The sequence below is a fragment of the Candoia aspera genome, chromosome 2 (genome assembly GCF_035149785.1).
Source record: "Candoia aspera isolate rCanAsp1 chromosome 2, rCanAsp1.hap2, whole genome shotgun sequence".
Classification (NCBI taxonomy): Eukaryota; Metazoa; Chordata; class Lepidosauria; order Squamata; family Boidae; genus Candoia; species Candoia aspera.
This window is the reverse complement of record NC_086154.1, coordinates 136621300-136641162: the sequence shown is the minus strand read 5'-3', so window position 1 is coordinate 136641162 and position 19863 is coordinate 136621300. Positions and strand designations below refer to the sequence as shown.

Sequence of the window (19863 nt, the reverse complement as noted above, 5' to 3'; positions counted from 1 at the left end):
TGGCATTCATACAAGGGGAATTATCCCTCTGTTGGTACTTGCAGTTTTGAGACAGGCCTGTGTCGCTGCCACTGAGCCCTGCTATATTCCCAACACATTTATTTATTTATTGCTCACATTTATATGAGCAACACACATAATAAATCTCCAGCCCAGTTCCCACCCCACCATGTTTTCCCATCTTCATTTGTAATTGTATCAGCAAATGCAACAGATGCAAAAGGGGCCATAGCACAACAAACAGGACAAAACTTTCTTAAATAGCGTATGTTGATAAAGGTAACTTCCCCACTAGTAAATTATAGCATCTTCTAAGGTCATCCAACAGACAAAGTTTCAGACTGACAGCCAATCAATATGTTCCTTCAGCATCCTAGTCATGACTGTAAAGTTTAATTCCCACAATGACACGCAGCAAATACCTTACACACAACAAAAATTCTCAAGCCCCCCCTGAACCTTTCTCTATTCAGCAAGCAAGCTTGTCTCCTCTACACAAAATTCTCCATAAGTAGTGTGTTTTGTAACTAATAAGCTCACAAATCAAGTTTTCTGCAAGCATTTTGTCCTTTCCTTTTGACAGACAACACCCTATATCCCTCAGTAGTAATTTCAGAACCATTTGGCCATTAAATTGTTAACCAAGACACTTCTGGAAAGGCCCACCTTGGGGCTCCTCACGCTCGGTTTCTTTGGTTGGAAAGCTGCTTGACCTAAACTGAACACCAAACGTTTCTAACAATCCGTGTTGTGCAGGGAGTGAAGCACACTGCCGCTGACGGGAAGGTCAAGCATGGGATCTTTGTGAGCGAGTTCCTGCTCAATGTGCTAAACAATATCAGATTCCCAGGCCTGGTCTCCAACCCAGGCTGTGCAACAAACTTCCTTTTGCATGATGCTCGGGGAGTGGTATTTTAAGAGGTCTTTAAGTGTCTTTGTTAATGTAGGACGATTTCCTATTAACTTTGTCATTTGTCATCTTTAAGCCTATTCCATTCTTTCACTCTTATTTCACCCTGCTTATCACAAGTAGGTCACGGCAGTCTTTTCTTAGGTCACCCCAGTTTAATCTCCTTCTATTCATCCTGTGGCAGGTTGCTAGAAGAGTTAATCAGATTCTGTTCAGAAACATCAGCTGAATCCCCAGACTGTATACTCAGTTTGCTCAAAGTCTGCTTTGGCAAGGACGCAATCTGTCAGGGGGGAGTGCAGGCTGTTATTCTACTCCTCCCTTTCTTACTTGGCACCCATTTCATTCTATTTAGATTCAATAAATTCCATATATACACCACATGGATAACATCTCCATCTATTCACACTATGAAAAACAACGTTCAACGTAATTTGATTACTTCGATAAACCTGCAGATCCGAATTATTTGGAACCTTTGGGTTACCTACGCCCTGTTCCTTGGATCTCTGAAATCACCCAATTATTGTCATAAAAAGTGATCCGGTATTTTCCGCATGGTTTTGCACTTGAGGGCTAAATATATTGCTGCCTCATTTCAGAGAAGCATTAGCCACAATTTTCATGCAGGCTTAATTGCAAGCAACTGCTCATATATGTCTATCATATTGTATGCTGTCGGAAGCCACCGCCTAACCAGGAGATCTCCTGATACTCACCGTCTGTGTCAGCTCACTCTGTTTAGTCATCTTTCAATCTCTTAGCCTTGGGGAGGGAGAGGGAGAGACTTCCCTGCTTAGCTGGTATTTAGAGAGTATTCTGATGTCAGAGCTCCATGCCTATTTAATCTGGGAGAAGTCTCCCATGGACGTGATGCCAGGAGGTCATAGATTTTTAGCTCCATGGCTGCTTTAATGCCACGCAAAAGAGCTACACTTATCCTGGACCCTGACTTACATGTCAGGCTATTTGGTATCTGCCTCAACCGAAAGTAATTCTTCCAAGAGAGGTCTGCTCAGTCTTTCAAAACAAGATGTATTGACAAGAATGGGATGGAGACATGATAATTTCAGCAGCTGAACTATTGCCACAACTTCCTGTGCACCCTGGTGGTGCTTTTCGTTGATATGAGATAGGTTGAAGGTGTGGCTCACCCCAACACAGCCTGCCTGACAGGACCCAGGTGTAGAAAAGGGGCATAGGCTGAGGTGGGAAGCAGCAATCAATAACCATGAATTCCGTCCTTGACTAGTGCCACAAGAGAATAGGGCTGAATGGCTGTGGCCAGCAAGACTCCAAAGTAGCCTATGGAGTAGGCAAAATGGCATAGGCAGACCCACTCCCCACAAAATAATACAACTAATAAAAAGTATAGTCCCTAAAATCCCATGTCAGCAGCAGCAGCAGCAACCTGTACAGCACTCAGTAGTGACAGAACTAGCAAGATGCAGATTGTAGAACCCACTCTTTTTCTTCATTAAAATTGACTTTCTGTTCACCACAAAACCAGTGCTCTCTAGAGAGAGGGCTAGTCCTGTTTTTAAACACAGACCTAGCACTCTTCCAAAAGGGTGGTTAAATCAGTGTTTAAAAACAGGCCTAGCACTCTTTCAGAAGAACTCTAAGCCTGAGAATATAAGGAGACTGCATTAGACCTAAGGAGCACTTTGGAAAGTGCTCATCAGGCATTATCTTGGCAGATGTCTCAGTGAAAGCCAGATTTCTAGTCTTTCCTGAAAGTCAAGTGGCCACAAAGGACAATGCTTGGGTGACCAGAATGGAGGGGGCACACCTGGAACAACCTGGCCAAAAGGAGCTGGGCAAATCTCACCCCAACCATGTCAGGTACCACATAAATTAAGTGTGCTAGATAGTGTCCACAGCAAAATGTGTGGGGAGAAGAGGGAAAACACTTCTTTAAGACTGGAGTAGCCAAAGGTAACTTTAAGTTGTCTCAACTGTGGGCTGGGGATGAGACAATGGAAACGTCATGAAGACATGGCACATAAAAATGGTACTGGGACATGTTCATGCAGTGGTTAGGGGGATATGAAGATAAATGGTCAAGAAGGAAGCACCGATTGGCTGACACTTGTCTGTCTTCAGCTACTGCCCAAAAACGGCATGTACCGATACCACTATGTGCTCAGAGCATCTGGATGTCTGAATGGATCTGAAAATAATCGAAACAGCCTGAATCTAGCCAAGGTCTATTCTAAAGTAGATTCCAAAGGGCTGGGAAGGATTAGTTGTCTAGAACTACTCCAGGATAGAAGATCAAATTCTTAAAAACAATACTTTATGTTATGGAAGGGATTGCAAAAATTAATTTTCTATAGGCAGTCATTTGTTGAGCAGCTTGCACTGAGGGACGTCCAATACGTACATTTGGTCAAAAAGATGCCTGCAGTTTTTACGTATGGTGGTGTACACGGCTATGTGTGTTATTTCCTACCAAGACTTTCATATAGGAAAATTGTAAAGTATAAGATAGTTCACTGATGGCACATGTTTTTAAGGCAGCTGAAATGCAGCCTGAGATGCTAAAGTTTTTCTCACCAGGAGAAAGGATGCAGATGGCCATAAGGAGCACATGTTCTTCTTCATGCAGGTCCAGTTTCTTCAGACTAATCTGAAATTTAACGAGGGGCTCCAGTAAGTCTAGGTTGTGGCCAGCTGAAACAGAAACAAAGCAACTTTTGAGAGGCAGGCACTAGATTACTAATTACCAGCTAGCCTAAAACAGGGGAAGAAGCAAATGTAAGCATAAATCCTGGCCATGGGTTTTCCTTCCAATGCATCCATTTCTAAGTGTGTCATCCACTGAGTCGTCATCCCTAAGGTGAGAGGAATGCCCAAAGAAACCAAGCAGCCAGAATAGCAACATCTACCTTTTATTAAAACTAGGCCTTTGGCAAACTTAACTTGTGCTGGATTAGTCCTTGAGGCTGTGCAATTATGCAGTTTATGTGATTACTTTTTCAGCTTCCTGTTCCTCCCATCTTGGTTAGATGGCTGCAGCAGAAACTCAATTCTTAAGTTTGCACACCTCATGAAACACCAGCCAGCTCAGCAATCTGGCCCATCAGATAGTCCACCTCCTCATCCCCATTTATTATTCATAGGGATAAAACAACATTTCCACTGGAAGAACTTGGAGAAACATTTGCATGTGTAGCAGAGCGAACCTTATTTTATCTGGCTCACAGCCCTTCCTTCCTCTAGGTTTGCTAGCCTTCCTTTCTTCTAGCTGGGTACCACCCAGAAGCTCCAGTAAGAGTCTCTGTGGTGCAGCAAAAAAAGAGAAGGAGTCTGGCAGCATCTTTTCCAACTAACACATTTTATTAAAAGGGCATCAGCTTTTGTGAGCTGCAGCTCATGCCATCAAATGCGTCTTCCCAATTTTTTGGTTTCGGCAAATAAGAAATCCCTTTTCCTCCCTGAACTTCAAGCCCAACCGCACAAGGTTTTAGCGACACTACACTGGCCTCCTTTTTAGGTGGTCCAGACAAGTACCTTCTAGCTTGGCTGCAGCTGAGGAGAGTCACCCGCAGTTTTCATGCAGTGACAGAGTTGGGAGCAACTCCTACCTCACCCTGGCTCCTCAGCTTCCCCCTCCCCATTCTTTCTTGAGGAAAACATCACTGCAAGCTTCCTTTGCAGCAGCAGAACGGTGTTTTAGTACATGGAACTGGGTGGAGACAGAGACAGATTATCTAGGTTAGTGTTTCTCAACCTTGGCCACTTTAAGATGTGTGGCTGGGGAATTCTGGGAGTTGAAGTCCACACATCTTAAAATGGCCATGGTTGAGAAACACTGACCTAGGGAATACTGCATTTTGCACTCCCTCATTGGAAAGCTAGAGGGAGTACTTGTGAGCTTATCTCTTGAGCTCAATGTTTTGGGGCCTCCTACAACACCCCTGAGGAGATTTGGGAGTGTTTCTAAGGGCCTCTGATATAAGAATGGAGATGGTGTGGAAGGGCTCTTCAGTCATAACTGCTGCAATCACACGGTTCTGCACAAAACCCTAAGCCACACAGGGGAGATGGCAAATCAGGATTAGTTGCCAAGGAATGAGTCAGTACTGAAAGATTAGCTTTAATTTACATAAACTTTCAGGTTTATTCCATATTGTTTCTTGGAACAGTAACTCTAATAGGAGAAATATTTATAAGTCAATAAGACATCCAGCAGTATAATCCCAATAGAAATATAAATTAACACCAGCCTTTGTTAAAGTCTCTTTTTTAAAATACTCATTCATATGCATTTCCCTCAGTCAGGAGACAATAAAAAAATTAGGAAACAGGTCCCTGCTTGCTTTGTTATTTCTTCAATTCCAAAATCCCTTCAATCCCACCCTTACCTTTTCCCTATCCTCTCTTGCCAAGGAGAAAGGCATTAATTTCCTAAAGGTTGCAAGAAATCTAGGGACAATAACCATTTCCCATTTTTCACTACACTATAAATAAACTCTAAATTATTAAACAAATGATAAACACAACTCCTGTTCTCAGATGCACCACTGTCATTAATTCTTTTTAATATTACCAGCTGTAAACCAATTCATAAAAGTATTGTGTGCCACTTTGATTTGCTTCAACCTTATGTAGCTTTGAGACACATCTTCTATACATCTTAGGATTTATCTAAAAGTAGTGAAGGAAAATGGAGCTCCATGAGGTGGCTACTCCATGAGGTTATCTTCTGCTTCACCCTACAAGCCATACCTTGAGTGACATCGCTGATTTTGTATTTGAAGTCATTGCTGCCACAAGTCCAGGACATATCCTCCAGTGAAAATGACTGATTGGAACGGAGCATTATTACTTCAATGGCACTGGATTTCAGGAGAGCAATCTGGTCCTCTGCTGTTAGATTTCTGTATTTGAAGAACGGAGAATATGAAACTCAGACTTCAAGCAATCCATCATCATATCATTCTCTAAGGTCAGGACTGGAAATGATTATCATTTATTCCCCACCATGCTGCTATTTCTCTTAGTATAAACTGCTCTAATACAACTGCCTGGATGACAGTCCCCACACATAAGCTCAGTTAACCAGTGACAAACTCTAAGTTGATTGCAGACATTTGTGCTTAAAGCTCACTGTAGCCTCAAATGGTAGCTTATCTGGGTGAATGATGGACCACAGATCAGATGTTCCTGACAGAACTGTAACGTCATTTCATGTCAATATTTTAGCAACACAGTCCACACATTGATTTAAAAGCCAGTCACAACTGGGCTGTGCAATGCTGTGGATTTGATTAAGGAAAGTTTCTTTGGAGCATGCAAGAGTGCCAAGTGTTTTCCTGGAATCTTGTGATACAAACCTTGTTGGGCCACAAAACAACATGAATCACAAAAACTTCTGGAAAAAGACACAAGGTTCCAGGCAGAGAGAGGACTTTGCAGCAGCTAGAGCTCCATAAAGCAGAGTTTCAACTTTCTAGCCAACGGTATTACTCAGTTCGCAAAAGCAGCAAACTTATGGGAAACTTCTGGCCACAGTGGTTCTGCACAGGCATGTACGCACACCCACACACATGCTCTCCCCAGTCTTCCTGTTCTTATTTAAGAGGGAATCTGAGATGCCGTGTTCAAGTTCTCTACCAGTGCCAAGGTGGCATGCATGCTCTTGCCTACAGCAATGGGTTGAGAAGACTGCAGTCACCTGCCAAGGAAAGAGCTGTTAATGGACTGCAGGGCTTTAAAAAAAGGTGGAGAATGTTCTCTACTAGTGCAGGACTTCAGTAGGGTAGGACTTCAGTTCAATAAACCTGAGAAACATTGCATGACTCAGGAACAATTGTATTTCTTTATGTGGCTTGTTGTGTCAAGATTTTATTTGGCTTTTAAGTTGACCCATTTTCATCTTACTGAGCCTTTTGCTGCACCTTAGCAGATTCTGAAGTCTCCTTGAGAGATCTGTGGTGTTGTGCATTCATATGTGTTTATTTAAACATGAAAAATCAGACACAGATATGCGCCTATAGGAAAAGGCAGGCAAGTGTTCTGACACTACATCTAAATCTCCCTACCTGAACCCTGGAATCATTTTAGCAAATCCAATGACTTTCTGGATGCTGTAGCTAACAAGATCCGCAAGGTGAGGCAACATGGAGAGGCGGGAGAAGTCAAGGGACATGGATGTGCTGTCATCGCTCAACTCCAGACTGGAAAGCATCTTCGGCTCTGGTGGACAGGGAGAGGAAGACACAGTTGAGACCCTTATGTCAGACCAGCAGGCAAGGTGATTTTAGCACTCATGACAGCATGACAGGTTAAATGTTTTAGAATTTGCATAGCATTAGTCGGGCTATTTACGATTACTATTTATTAATTTTCTATTGGGTACTGATTTGCACTGAGAGAGTCATGATGTGAAGGTGATGTTGAGGAGCCATTGCAATGGCTAGGCCCTTGCTGTCTCTAGGCAGGCTGAAAGCCATGCTGGTAGTACTCTAACAGGCATGAGCAAACCAAAAGAGTCCAGACTGGGTGATTTCGTGAGTGAGATCTAAATTTTAAGACTGAATTTCCTGAGAGATCCAATTCTTGGTTCCTATCCACATGATCACAAACATGCTCCAGTTTCCCACTTTAATCCACTGCTCTGTTCTTTCCTAGCCCCACTTCGAATGGTTCTTTTAGACAATGGTTACAGCTTAACTAGCTCTTTTTTCTCCTCCACTGCAAGCAAACGCAACCAACAAGGAAAGGGCTCTTGGCTGACACTCAGTTTCTACACTTGTCTATTGTTCAGGTAGCAGAAGGGCAGGCCAGCTCTCCATTCACACAAAAGCTGTGACTGGATCAATCACAGGCTTTGCAGGAACAGCTTCGAAGGTTATGGAGATGGAATGCTGGCCATGTGGAAGTGTCCTCAGAATGCATCTTGGTATGATGCCAGAGGCAGCATTTATCATGGTCCCCCTAGCCACAGACGTCTTCTGCGTTTCTCTACAATCTCTTTTGTTTTTCCACAAAACCACTAAAGGAGAAAAATCAGAATGGTTACACAAATGGTTTTGGCATTAAGAACTCTCTGAATGGAAGTACTCTCTAAAAGTCATAGGACTGTGTTAGGTCTTCTGAGAGGGAGGCCTTTGTGAGGGAATCTATGTGGAGAATGCTAATCAAATAGGTATTTATTTCCATTCCATCTTCCAGGAATGAATTACATAGAAATATTCTAAACAGATATAACAGGGCTACTGTGAACGTGGAGCAACCCATGAAGTAAGAAAGCAGAAGCATTTAATTTGGGATTAGTGGTGGCCCCAAAGTACTAAACAGACTGGCCCGTTCTCCCCCATACTACGCAGTTCAACCTACCCTGTGGCATGCTACCATATTGTACATTAACACCAGATTAATTCTGTATAAAGGACTGCTGTGTGGAACTGGTAATATTGTAACATCACTACCATGGAAAAGTAGTAGTATAGCAGGAATCAGTCCACATATATGGGGACCATATTTTCAGTGGCAGTTTTGCATCTCTCGGAAAACACAGCCCTGTCTTTCTTCAGAACAGTGGGTATAAAACAGACTAAGAAAGCCGAAACCAATCACGAGCCGTTGCTCTTAAGCAAATGCCAGACAGGGCACGGGCTGCTTAGCTGTAAGTTAAGAGTGATTGTAAAAGTTCTGCAAAGACCACATCAGTACAAAAAACCAACTGTGGGATTTGCCAGGTTAGAAGAAACATAGCTGCTGTTATAATTCTTGCAGTTTACCATGAATATAAATATGATTAGCACCCTGTATGTTACCTGAAGAGAAGCTGGAAGCATCTGAAGAATCATCTGAGAAGGAAAAACCTGGTGTCATGATAGAGGAAGAACTACTTGTATGGTCTTGGCTTGAATCTTGCCTTACAGGAGGCTGAAACAGAAAGGATACCATTTGGTGGTAGTAGCTCACTACCTTCTTCATACTTTCATCCTGATTCTAGTTACCAGAAAGTTAGTTCACCAATGGAGATGGTTTGCTGAAAGGAAAAGGGTGCCCTGAGGCTTTTACTTCCTCTACCTCTGTTCTTCCAGTCTACTGAATGCTGTCCAGCTCCATGGACCCCTTTCTTAGAACCTCCCAAGAGAAGACACTTCTCCTCTGATATCCTAAGATTTTGCCCTAACAGTACGGATGACTTAATGCTTTCACAAGGCAGAGTATTCTGAACCAAATGGCCACTGTAACTGCTATGTCATTTGCCTATTGACCTTGAAAAGAATGTGCATTACTGCCTCTTGATAGCAGGTAAGATGCATTTGCTTGTATCTGTTCAATTTTCAGGTTGAGAAAGGAGAAGCAGAAGATGTTGGTGGCTACATCACCCTATACTGGAGATACTGGTTTTGCTCAGAAAATATAAACTAGCGGAGAGAAGCAGGAGGGAATGAGAGTCTGTCGGGAAGTACCACAAAAGCAAGATTGAGTAACCCCAGGTTTTCAAAACCATGAGTCAGCCAGTTAGTTCTCTTTCTTCTACTTCTGCTATCTCCCTCAGCTGTTCTCTTGACGCCTCATGTGCATCACTCAACCCCAAGCTGTTTTGCTCTTGTGACGAGGTAGGAAACACTTGTGGTTGCTTCAGCCACAAGTACCTTCTCCTTCCTTCCCCCGCCCCCCCAGAACTGATAAACATCATTGTTCAAAGACCAAAGACTTGTGTGTGGCTGAGAAAGGCAGGTTCAGCAGGTAGAATAATGGGGCCCACCGGGAGACCTGGCATTCAGTTATTCATTCTCCTTAAGGGAACACTCCCCTATTTTGTTCCATCAAGTACATTTTTAAGGACAGATTGTGATGAAGCTATATTGGGTAGCCCACATAATACAGCCATCTCCCACTAAAGTCTAGTCACATCTGGTAATTTCTCCCAGCTGTATAGCTGCAGAGCCGATTGTGGTATATTTACAGATGTATTTCATGCTAACCCAGCCTGAAAATAATTTCCAGTTGGAATAAACCTAAAGGCAGTGACTTGGCTAAAGAGTTCCAATCTGGGACATAGATCCAGTTTAAAAACACACTGAATGGTTCTTTCATAATGAATTGCAGATTTGTTTAACGACTTGAATCTGCAAGCAATGTTACTTTTGTTAAGTGGGAAGCCGGCAAGAGTTAGAATCACTGATTCAGAAAAGTTACAAGGTTGAAAAATATTCACTTGTTCACCAGCAGATGTCCTACTACTCACAGCTATAGTAAAGTAAAAGAACAAGCAACCCCTATAGCTTACCCGGAACTGAGTGAAATCTGAATAAGTGGGATCGTAAGTTTTGCGGTGGGCTTCAAGAAGAATTTCAATGACTCGCTGTTGTTCCTCCTGCAATTTGGGCTTTAGGCTTTCCTTATGAGCTTCCTCCTCCTTCCTCTTCATTATCATCTCTCTTTTCCTCTGAACCTCTTCATCGGTCAGAATAACTGCAAAGGCAGGTTAATAATAAGCACATTACAGTATAGGTAAGATCACACTGCTAGATTTAGCTGAAGAAAGAAAGAAGACAACAACACGTGTTTCCTAAGGGTTACTGTTTATTGGGGCAAGAATGATTCAGTAGCTAACAAATGTCTGAAGAAAGAGCAACGGTTGACATGGAGAGGACATCCCAGCTGGACTGTAATCCAGTCCATTTGGTGAACGTCAAAAACTCTAGTTTAAAAGCTGGCTTTAAAGAACTTTCTCTGGCTCACAGTGACTTTCTTCAAACAAGATGTCTGCATACTTGTTGAAGACATGAAGCCAGATGTACTTTTTAGAAGCAGACCTCATAGACATGAATAAATCTTACTGCTATTAAAGAAATACACAGCCAATAGATTTTCTTTGTATGACTGTGCACTGCAGTCCTTTTTTGAACTGGAGGAATAGTATGACTCCATCCTCATCAACAGCAACTTGAATGGTACCTGGAATGCTGTCTGCGTGCATTTTGCGACACCAATCCTCCACAAGCTACCTGTACAACATTTCAACCCAGGAAAAGGCTGCTTTTGTGGCCCTTTCCCTACGGACAATTAGCCATGGCACAAATAGCCTCTGGTAGCATGCTCCCATGGCATTCCCTACACCTTGTCCCCAGAGACAAGTTCAAACGGTCCAATGTTAAAGTTGTATTTTTTTTTCTTCCTTTGAGTCCATCCAAGGGCAGCCTCATGGCATGTAAAATCTCTTAGACCTTGTCACCCCTGACCTTGGAGGGAACTGAGGTGAGTGGCCGTGTCTGGGAACAGAGGCTGACCATGTGGGTAACAAATATCATCCCGGTGTACAGTTTTCTGTCAGCTCAAAGAATTGGGGAGAGCAGATCAACTCCGCAGCGGGGCAAAGGCCTTCACTGCCTGGGTTTCTTACTGAAAATTCAACAACTACGGTCTGCAAGCAACTGAATATTTTGACAAGTGTGCAGCCCATTCTCACAATGTAGCAGTGCCATAGACACACTGCTGGCAGAAGCATTATCACTTTTATATCAGTCACAGAAGTATTGCACGACAAGCTACCAAGTACACACTTGGCAAATACAGACAAAAGCCGACTTCGGGAAATGAAAGACAGAAACCAAGTTCCTCTAAATGTGGTTAACATAGGTAGAGAAACATGTACTCCAATAGTACCCAAAACATTCACATCCCTTTTCTACAAAATTTCACAGTTAAATCCCCAACGGAGATTTATTCATTTATCAGTACTTATAACCCACCCCAATCCCAAAGGCTCTGGGCAGCAAACATTAAACGAAGCAAAATCATCACCATTCTCATCCCAATGTGTATCAAAAGCAAAAAATAACAGAAAAAGAAAAAAAAGCAAGGATAAAATCCAAAATAACCCCCAAATAGGTACCCCAAACCAGTCAGCTGGAGCCAAAAGCCCATTGAATTAAATAGCTTTTACAGAAGTACAGCAAGGTAAGGCTTCAGTAAATGCAAAGTGGAAGAGAAACTGCATGATCCTTGGAATATGATTTCATGGACTGTAGACACCAGCCTCCACATGAACACTGGTTTGTACACAGCAGTGAGCAGGGCTCCCTCTTTGCTCCCACCCCCACATACTTCTAGAGTGAAGCAAGACAAATTGTTCAAAATACAAATTCTGTATGTCTTCTGGAAAATCATCCGGATTTTAATCCATCAGGCTTTGGGGTATTTTAATTAATTTCAGATGCTAGTATGGGAAATCCTCTGTGGTCAGAATAGCACATGGACATTACTTCAAAAAATATCTTGCATATACCAAATGATGCAGATGAGTTACATTCCAAAGATGGTTGGGGGCAAAATGCAGCATGGCAGCCCCATATGGGAAAGATTAGATTTGGAACCTGGGAAATGGGGGTTCCTATCTCAACTCAGCTATTGGTAGCTTTGAGCAGTTTCAGGATTTATTTTTTTTAAACAAAGACTCATGACACATAAGGAATAATGAGAAAGATTACAAATCATCCTGAATGCTAAAAGCGGTACAAAGGCTCCCCTGCAATATAGGATGTATAGGCAGAGCAGAGCAACCAGAGGGCTGCAATTCAAATCAGCCCCTTTGTATGCAACAGCTGCAAGCCTTATTTTGGCAGGCAGGATGAAGTGTTGAGAAAGAGCTCTGCTATTGTGTGATGAGGAGCAGCAGGCTGTCTGCAACCCCTCTCTTCCTATGATTAAGGCAACGGGCTAGAAACCAGGAGACAGAGAGTTCTAGTCCCGCCTGAGGCATGAAAGCCAGCTGGGTGACTTTGGGCCAGTCACTCTCCCTCAGCCCAACCCACCTCACAGGGTGGTGGTTGCGGGGAAAATAGGAGGAGGAAGGAGTAAATAGGTAAGTCCCCCCCCACTTGAGTTATTCATAAAAATAATAAAGGCGGGATAGAAAATAAATAAAAATTAAAAAAAACAAGTCTCTAGCTTGCTTCTTTTAAGTATATGGCATACTATAAAGCGGCAGTTCTCAAACATTTTGCACTCAGGATCCCTTTACATACTTAAAAATGATTGAGGACCCCAAAGAACTTTGGTTTATGTGGGTTATACCTATCGATATTTACTGTATTTGAAATCAAAACTGAGAAATTTTAAAATATTTGTCTTCACGGATCCCCTGGAAAGGTCTCAGGGACCCCTAGGGATCCCCAGACAACACTTTGAGAACCACTGCTATAAAGTATGGTACAGTACCCCAAATGACGGGGTATTTATTATTTGTTGACTTGCTTACTTACTTAGCCTTTTATGGGGCTTCAGTCCCAAGATTCTAAATGACATAAAAGCTCAAGCAAGCAATAAATAAATTCTGACATCATGAACATTCATGGTTATACCCTCTAGCATCAGGGGCAGTTGCTGGGATGTGGATTAGAGAGGGCGACTATTCTTGTGTTCTTCTGGTGGGCCCTTGTGGGAAAAGAACCCTGAATCAGATGGACTTTTGGGTTGATCTATCCGGCCCCATGTGACATTCTTATTTCAGAACCCACTGCTTCAGGTTCATTTCAAAATAACTACCAGTATATTTTAAACTAGCATGAGCTTTTTCTTAGAACAGTGTAACTGGATGTTTGAAATGTGAAACGGAGGTGTTAGATGAAGGAGGGGAGGGCATTTGAAGCCGTTAGATTTGGGTTGCAGGGGTCACCAGGGCTACTCTTTACCCTGCCCCGTCTTCTGCCCTTCCCTGCTGTCCTCCGGAATCAGCACAGGCCCACAGAACACGGAATAGGGGAACTGCTGTGTTGGAAAAAGACCGGTACTCTTTCTTGTGTAAAACATATTTCAGTGCTATCCTTATCACATCTTATCTTCTCTCTTACAGTTTATGGCACCATCAAAAGAAGTCCAGTAAGTTCTGGATCACAGATCTATATATCTTGTACATTTAGGGTAGTAAATGCATTCAAGGGAAAGGGCACTGGGTGAAAGGGCAGAAGTCTAGCTCCTTGATTTAGAATTTATTTCATATCATAGAGAACTAAAAGACCAACCCACACTCTAGTCAGCAGGCTGTTTACTAAGAGGATTCTCAGAGGCCTGTTCTCTGAATCAGGTTATATTATTTACAGGAAACTTGCACAATACTGTCGTGTGCATGCAACATTTTTAAAGCAAGTGAATCTGAAGCATTAGGTGACTGAGAAATCAATGCCACATCCAGATGGCTATTCCCTGTCACAATTTTTTCCCCATTAAATATTTATCTGTACATCTCCTAAAATCTGTCAGTCAAATCACTTTGATTAAAAACAAAAACAACAACTATGGGATGGAAAACTTTAAAAGAAAGAAAGAAAATCTGCTGCTGTGTGTAGACTTTATGGGAAAGAAGTTCATTTTTGCTGTTAAAAACATGTTTCTAGCTTAGTTTGTTTGTTTAATCCATAAAACCAGATTTTGCAGTTGATTGCGCATGTCTTTTTGTACCTGCTTCCCTAAAACTCATAAGAGCACCAACCTATTTTTTCCCAACAGCAAATCCAGAAAAACCTCTGTTGGATATAAAAATCACGAAAACTAGACCAGAGATCTCTGAAAAGGAACTTACTTTATTGAGCGGTTTGCAAAGCGCGGTGGGCACCTCGACCAGGTTACGCAGAGCCTGATCGAAAGGAGAGATGCCACACACAAAATTACAAATATACACTTTCTTATACCTTTTCCCGTCCAACCTCCCCCCCCCTTTTTCTGGCCTGTTTCCCCATTGGCTGGGTACTCTCAGACGCACAATCTTCCAACCATCTCATCCCCTGGACCCCTCTATCTTATTTTGCTTACGCTTGTAAAAGCCTCATTTTGAAACATTTTAAACATTCCAAGGTTTTCACACATTGAAATCTTTATAGGCCAATCTCTCATATGGTGACATTTACTCTATCTCCTTGCTTAGCACATCCTGGAGGAGCCTCCTTTGAAGTTGTTCTTATCACACATCTGGCATATGTCTCCTCTGTTGGTCAGTGTTAGGCTAATTAGTTAGAGACCAATTGCTTCCCTTTGTTTCTTTTGAAAGCGTTCTAAGTGGTCACCTTATTTGTAAGCCTGCCAGTTTTCACCTCATTATCCCAAGGCGTTTACCATTTAAATCTTTACCTGTGTTAACTGTCTCTTTCTGTCTTCGTGTTAGTTTAATTATTTAACATCGAGTTACTTACTAGTTTAAACTTTGCTATTAATATTAGTTTTATACCTTAAAATCTCCCCCAACCAAGATCTATATGATATTGCTTTATATGGATATATATATATATATATATATATATATATATATATATATATATATACAGATCTTCCTTTACAAATTGTATTTTTCTATATCTTACACCTCTGGTTTTACGTACAGTTATGCTCACATACTACAGCTAGCATCTGGACTAAGGTTAATGTGGTTGCCTCCTAGCTGTATCTTGGAAGAGCCCCTCTTAGTATTTTCTTGCCTTCCCGGGAACAGCTATTTTCTCAATAAGGTGAGCAAATTATGCTACCGTAAGTTCAGCTTGAAGTTTGACTTTAGACCGGGCTTTCTCAACCTTCGGACCCTGGAGGAGCCCTTGAAATGTTTTTCAGGCCTTGGGGAACCCCTGCCCATTCAGGCTCCAATACAGGCCAGGAGTTACAAAATGATTATATTAGTTTCCTGGGTAGGCCTGTCTATATGCATTAACCGTGTTCTTAAGCTAAAAATAAAGAACGAAACTTACTTCTTTAATGTGAAGTTGCCCGAATTTGAAATGTTTTAAATAAATCCTGATCTCCGAAGGAACCCCTAGTGACTTCTCCACTGAACCCTGGTTGAGAAACCCTGATTTAGACAAATACAATCAGACCATGTGGATGTGTTATATGAGGGCGGGGGGGAAACAGCTAATGTTTACTTTTTCTGATTCAAACTGGTCTATTTATTTACTTCTTTATTACACTTCCATGTGCCAATTGCAGAGGATATTGTCTAAGGGCTAACAAACATCAATTCACCTTCTATCCAAACAGGAGAAAATGTTACTCTGGACCCTGCCTGCTCCCCACCCTCTACATGCGTTGGTCAGGCATGTAGGGACTGCTATGGGTTTCGCTGCAAGGGGAGATCAGTCTGGGACACTATGAATAAATGCATCAGGAAGCCCCAACAGCTTTCTCCTCCCCTGGGCATCAGTTCGGTACTCCACAGCAAATCCTGGGAAAGCAGCATTCCAGCAAGCCCTATGAACTGCAGTGTCCCAGCAAAAACTGGAGGAGGAGCAAGACAGCGACATTTCTTTGGCAGATTTTTTACCTAGGCAGGCTTATATGACATGGTATCAGGGACTGGGGAAATGGTGCACACAGTCCCCACCCTGGGAAAAACAGATGCCTGCCAATGCAGATCAGCTCTCTAGTTGTGGCTTAACTGTAGTTTTAAGAAATCTTTCACTTTGCATCAGGGCTTGTTTATACCCAATGTTTCTCGACTGAGGGGAGGGGTGGGGAAGAAATCATTTTCTGGAAATGCTCTTTATGACTGAAATCCTCAAATAGTTGAGTAAGTTAGGCAGCAAACAAGAAAACTATTTTTAGCCACCATCATGAAAGGAGTAGGCTTAGAGTGGTAATAAATGGGAAAAGTGTGTAGAAGTCATGCTTATTTTATACAACCTTTACACTGGAAGAGAATGCAAATTTATTGTAATGACTGATAAAGCACAAGTAGGAAGTAGTTTATCTTGGACCCCACTGATGCTATCATTTTAAATATGTCAAGCCTTCCATAAGTTAAGGCTAGCTTCTCATGAATATTCATACATACTGAAACTCTGGCCTGCCATTTCCAAAACCAAGCCAAACCCAGCTTAGACAGACGAGTAATTACACTTACAAGGATATTCACCATGCCAAGTCACCTGGCTCTACTGGGCTCATCATATTTTTTTTCAAATTATCACATGCATTATCTGTTAATAGTTTTTCTGATTTAGGCTGATATCCAACTTAAGGGAGGAGGAGGAATCCATTAATAAAAGCTGAACAGTGATTAAGATGTGATACACAGTCTATCAAAACCACACAGACAAAGGATGACCAACGGTTATAGTGTGTGCACTGCATGCCACTTACTTATTGGTAAATATTATTTCCAAACCCGTTCAGGCCCACAACTAGGGTTTGTGTCACCTGGGGCAAACATGGATTCCATACCCATTTTGGTGCCCCCCCAGCATGGTGCCCAGGGCACATGCCCCACTTGCCCCCCCCAGTTGCAGCCAGCTCTAATAACAGCTGGAATTTGGTACATTCTGGAATCTCAGTAGGAATCTTGGGGCCCTTTACTGTTGGCAGATTGCTAGGAAAGCCTTTGGCCCAGGAGAGTCACACACCAGGCATTTCTATAAAAATAATTTTATTTACAGAAAGCAGACACATTTACAGGCTCTCTCAGTGAGAGCTGCTTAACTCTCTACACGCCTACACAGAAGGGAAACTGAAACTAAAACAAGTCCAGACACGTTCTTCTCCCCAGGTGCAAAAATCAACATCAGAAAAGAGGATAATTAAATTCAACCTCTTCACCCGGCCAAAATGATTGGTTACCATAGTAACCTTAATCTGTAGTAGAAAACATATTCACATTTACCACTGTTGAGCTGAAGTGCTCCCCACACATACTTGAGTCGGCAGAGGATTGCAATGGCATGAAATTTGGGGTCTCAGTTGTCCATCTCTACCCTGCTAGTATTTCTTCTGTTTCCAGGAACTGCCACTCACCTGACCTCCCTCCAAGGAAATGGGCAAAAACGCCTAATAGTTTTTAGATACCTTGAGGCTGCTGATGGTGTCAGAAGAAAGGGAAAAAACACCATTTTAACAGTAGTACAGTTATGGACAATGCCATGGGAATGTGGCAGAAAAATGACAGTGCCAGAGTAAATTTCTGCCATGGTTAGATGTAAAGAGGAAAGGCCTTAAGTTAGAGCTCAGCATGGCCTATGGAAAATAAGAGACTGACTGATGGGATCCTGGATAGGGCATATAAGAATTTAATGTCTATTGTCACACCTGAGAATTGTAGTTTTAAAAATTTCATGTGGAAGGAAGCCCAACATTTTTCAAATATTCAGTTCTCAGAAAACTCTGGTTGTTGAATATATTGACCTTTCTCATAATTCATTAAGGAGGAAGAAAAAAACACACACACCCCAATTTTCCCCCAATATTTAACACAGGAAATTTCAGTTGGTAGTGAAGATTAATGGTGTTTACTGAATATCCAGCATGTGTGCAGTGGAATACTATGTATATCAACTCCAAAATACAACGTTCGGTGAACCTTGTGCTCTACCGAGTCTGTTCAAGATTACTGCTGTAATGTTTATGTTGTTGCTTTCATGTTAACCTCTGCAAACAATAAAGCATGAGCAGCGAAGCCTTTATATATAAAATATGCACTATGGGGTTCTTTCCCATCGTTTTTGCAGTATCAGCCATTGTACAACAGTTGTTTTGGAAGCCTTTTAAAAAAAAAACCAGAGTTACAAATCACCAACACCCTGGAAAAAGAAATCTTAGTTGATAAAGTTTCATTTGTTAAAATACTGGTAACCTTTAAAAAACACCCGAACAGGAGCAAATCACAAGGGAAACATTCATCTTATGACTAGGGCTGTTGGTTGTTGTTTTTTTTGTTTTCCAGACACTGGGCAGAAGGAACATTTTATGGTTAAGGTGGAGTTTGGAATGCGAGGTCTGGCAAGAAAAAATAGAAGCCAGGTCATTTGTCGCTGTGGTGTGGCTGGATGATGCAAGCAAGTAACCGTGTTCTGCAGCCTGCAGCTACATAAGCCGAGGGTGTTAGCCACTAGTGTTTTTCCAATACAAAAGTTGCACAACTCAGAGCATTCTTGAAAATGATCTAAAGATCAAGGTAGTACTGTATTTAACTGTCTCTCCAGACTATGAGGTGGCCAGAATACCAACACTTATTCAGGGATAGAATGATATTATGATACAAGCATTTTTTAAAGACTTAACTTCAAAATCAATCAACTAAGGCATTAGCGTAAGTACCATACTTGCTTTTAACATTATGAAGGAAAAGGAGGACTCTCTTAACTATTGAAAAGTAACAGCAGTCCAGGAGACACATTTATATTTAGAGTGTTATTCAACAACTAAACTTCCTAAGAATCAGTTCTGCTGACTGGAAACTAGGAAATCCAGTTCTGTAAAACTTCTATTACTTATGGTAACCCAAATGTGAAGCTAAGCTACGTCAGAATGCAAAATCAAGAAACATTTGAATTAACACCTTAGGGACATGAATTCTGGAAGAATATCTGTATTGCGGATTCTCCCGCTTTAATCTGAGTCCTAGATTGGAAGAAATAGTTCCTGTTTTGTTTCTCTGCTAAAACTAGGATACTTTGGGCTGGGTTCATCCTTCACACTATGGCATATTTTTGTTCAAAATAGTTTGTGGATAAACTGTAGTAATAAATCATAGTTTAAGACTTAATCTGTTGTGTGAACCTAGCCAACCTACTACAGTAATATTAAAGATAAACAAACCACATCATGGCTTGATGAGATGTGAACCCAGAGTTTATGCCACTGTAATAAGGCTGCATCCCTGGGGCAGCTGAGGCAGTTTTCTTAACTACAAGAGTTTCCACAGAACTGTAATCTCTAAAAAGCCTTAAAATATAAAACTGTAAATTCCACTTTTCTTCATTAGGTAGTGTAGTAAAGATATGCTACACATGTGCATGGCTGTGCAAACCGAGTTAGTGAGCTAGCTGGAAAAGAAGCACCAAAGTTTGTGCCAGGAGAAATGAAAGAAGGTTGCAGAGGCAGGCAGGGGATAATAAATAAATGTTATTTTAAACCCAAGGCACTGAATTTGGCATGGACAAAGTTGGTAAAGATTGAACTTTTTTAAGGCTGAGGGGATAGGTCTGCTCAAAAGTTTGTTACAATTG

General features: G+C 41.7%; 1 protein-coding gene across 2 annotated transcripts in view; it reads right to left on the bottom strand.

The window, feature by feature from the left end:
* Positions 1-19863, bottom strand: part of VDR (vitamin D receptor) — an 83750-nt gene that overhangs the window by 5018 nt on the left and 58869 nt on the right. For both annotated transcript variants that reach the window (XM_063293804.1, XM_063293805.1), the window contains exons 5-9: positions 10170-10354; positions 8698-8809; positions 6961-7114; positions 5645-5796; positions 3470-3586 (exon numbers count right to left, since the gene is read on the bottom strand). In XM_063293804.1, coding sequence (XP_063149874.1) covers positions 3470-3586; positions 5645-5796; positions 6961-7114; positions 8698-8809; positions 10170-10354 — 720 coding nt within the window. The remainder of the gene's footprint in view (positions 1-3469; positions 3587-5644; positions 5797-6960; positions 7115-8697; positions 8810-10169; positions 10355-19863) is intronic.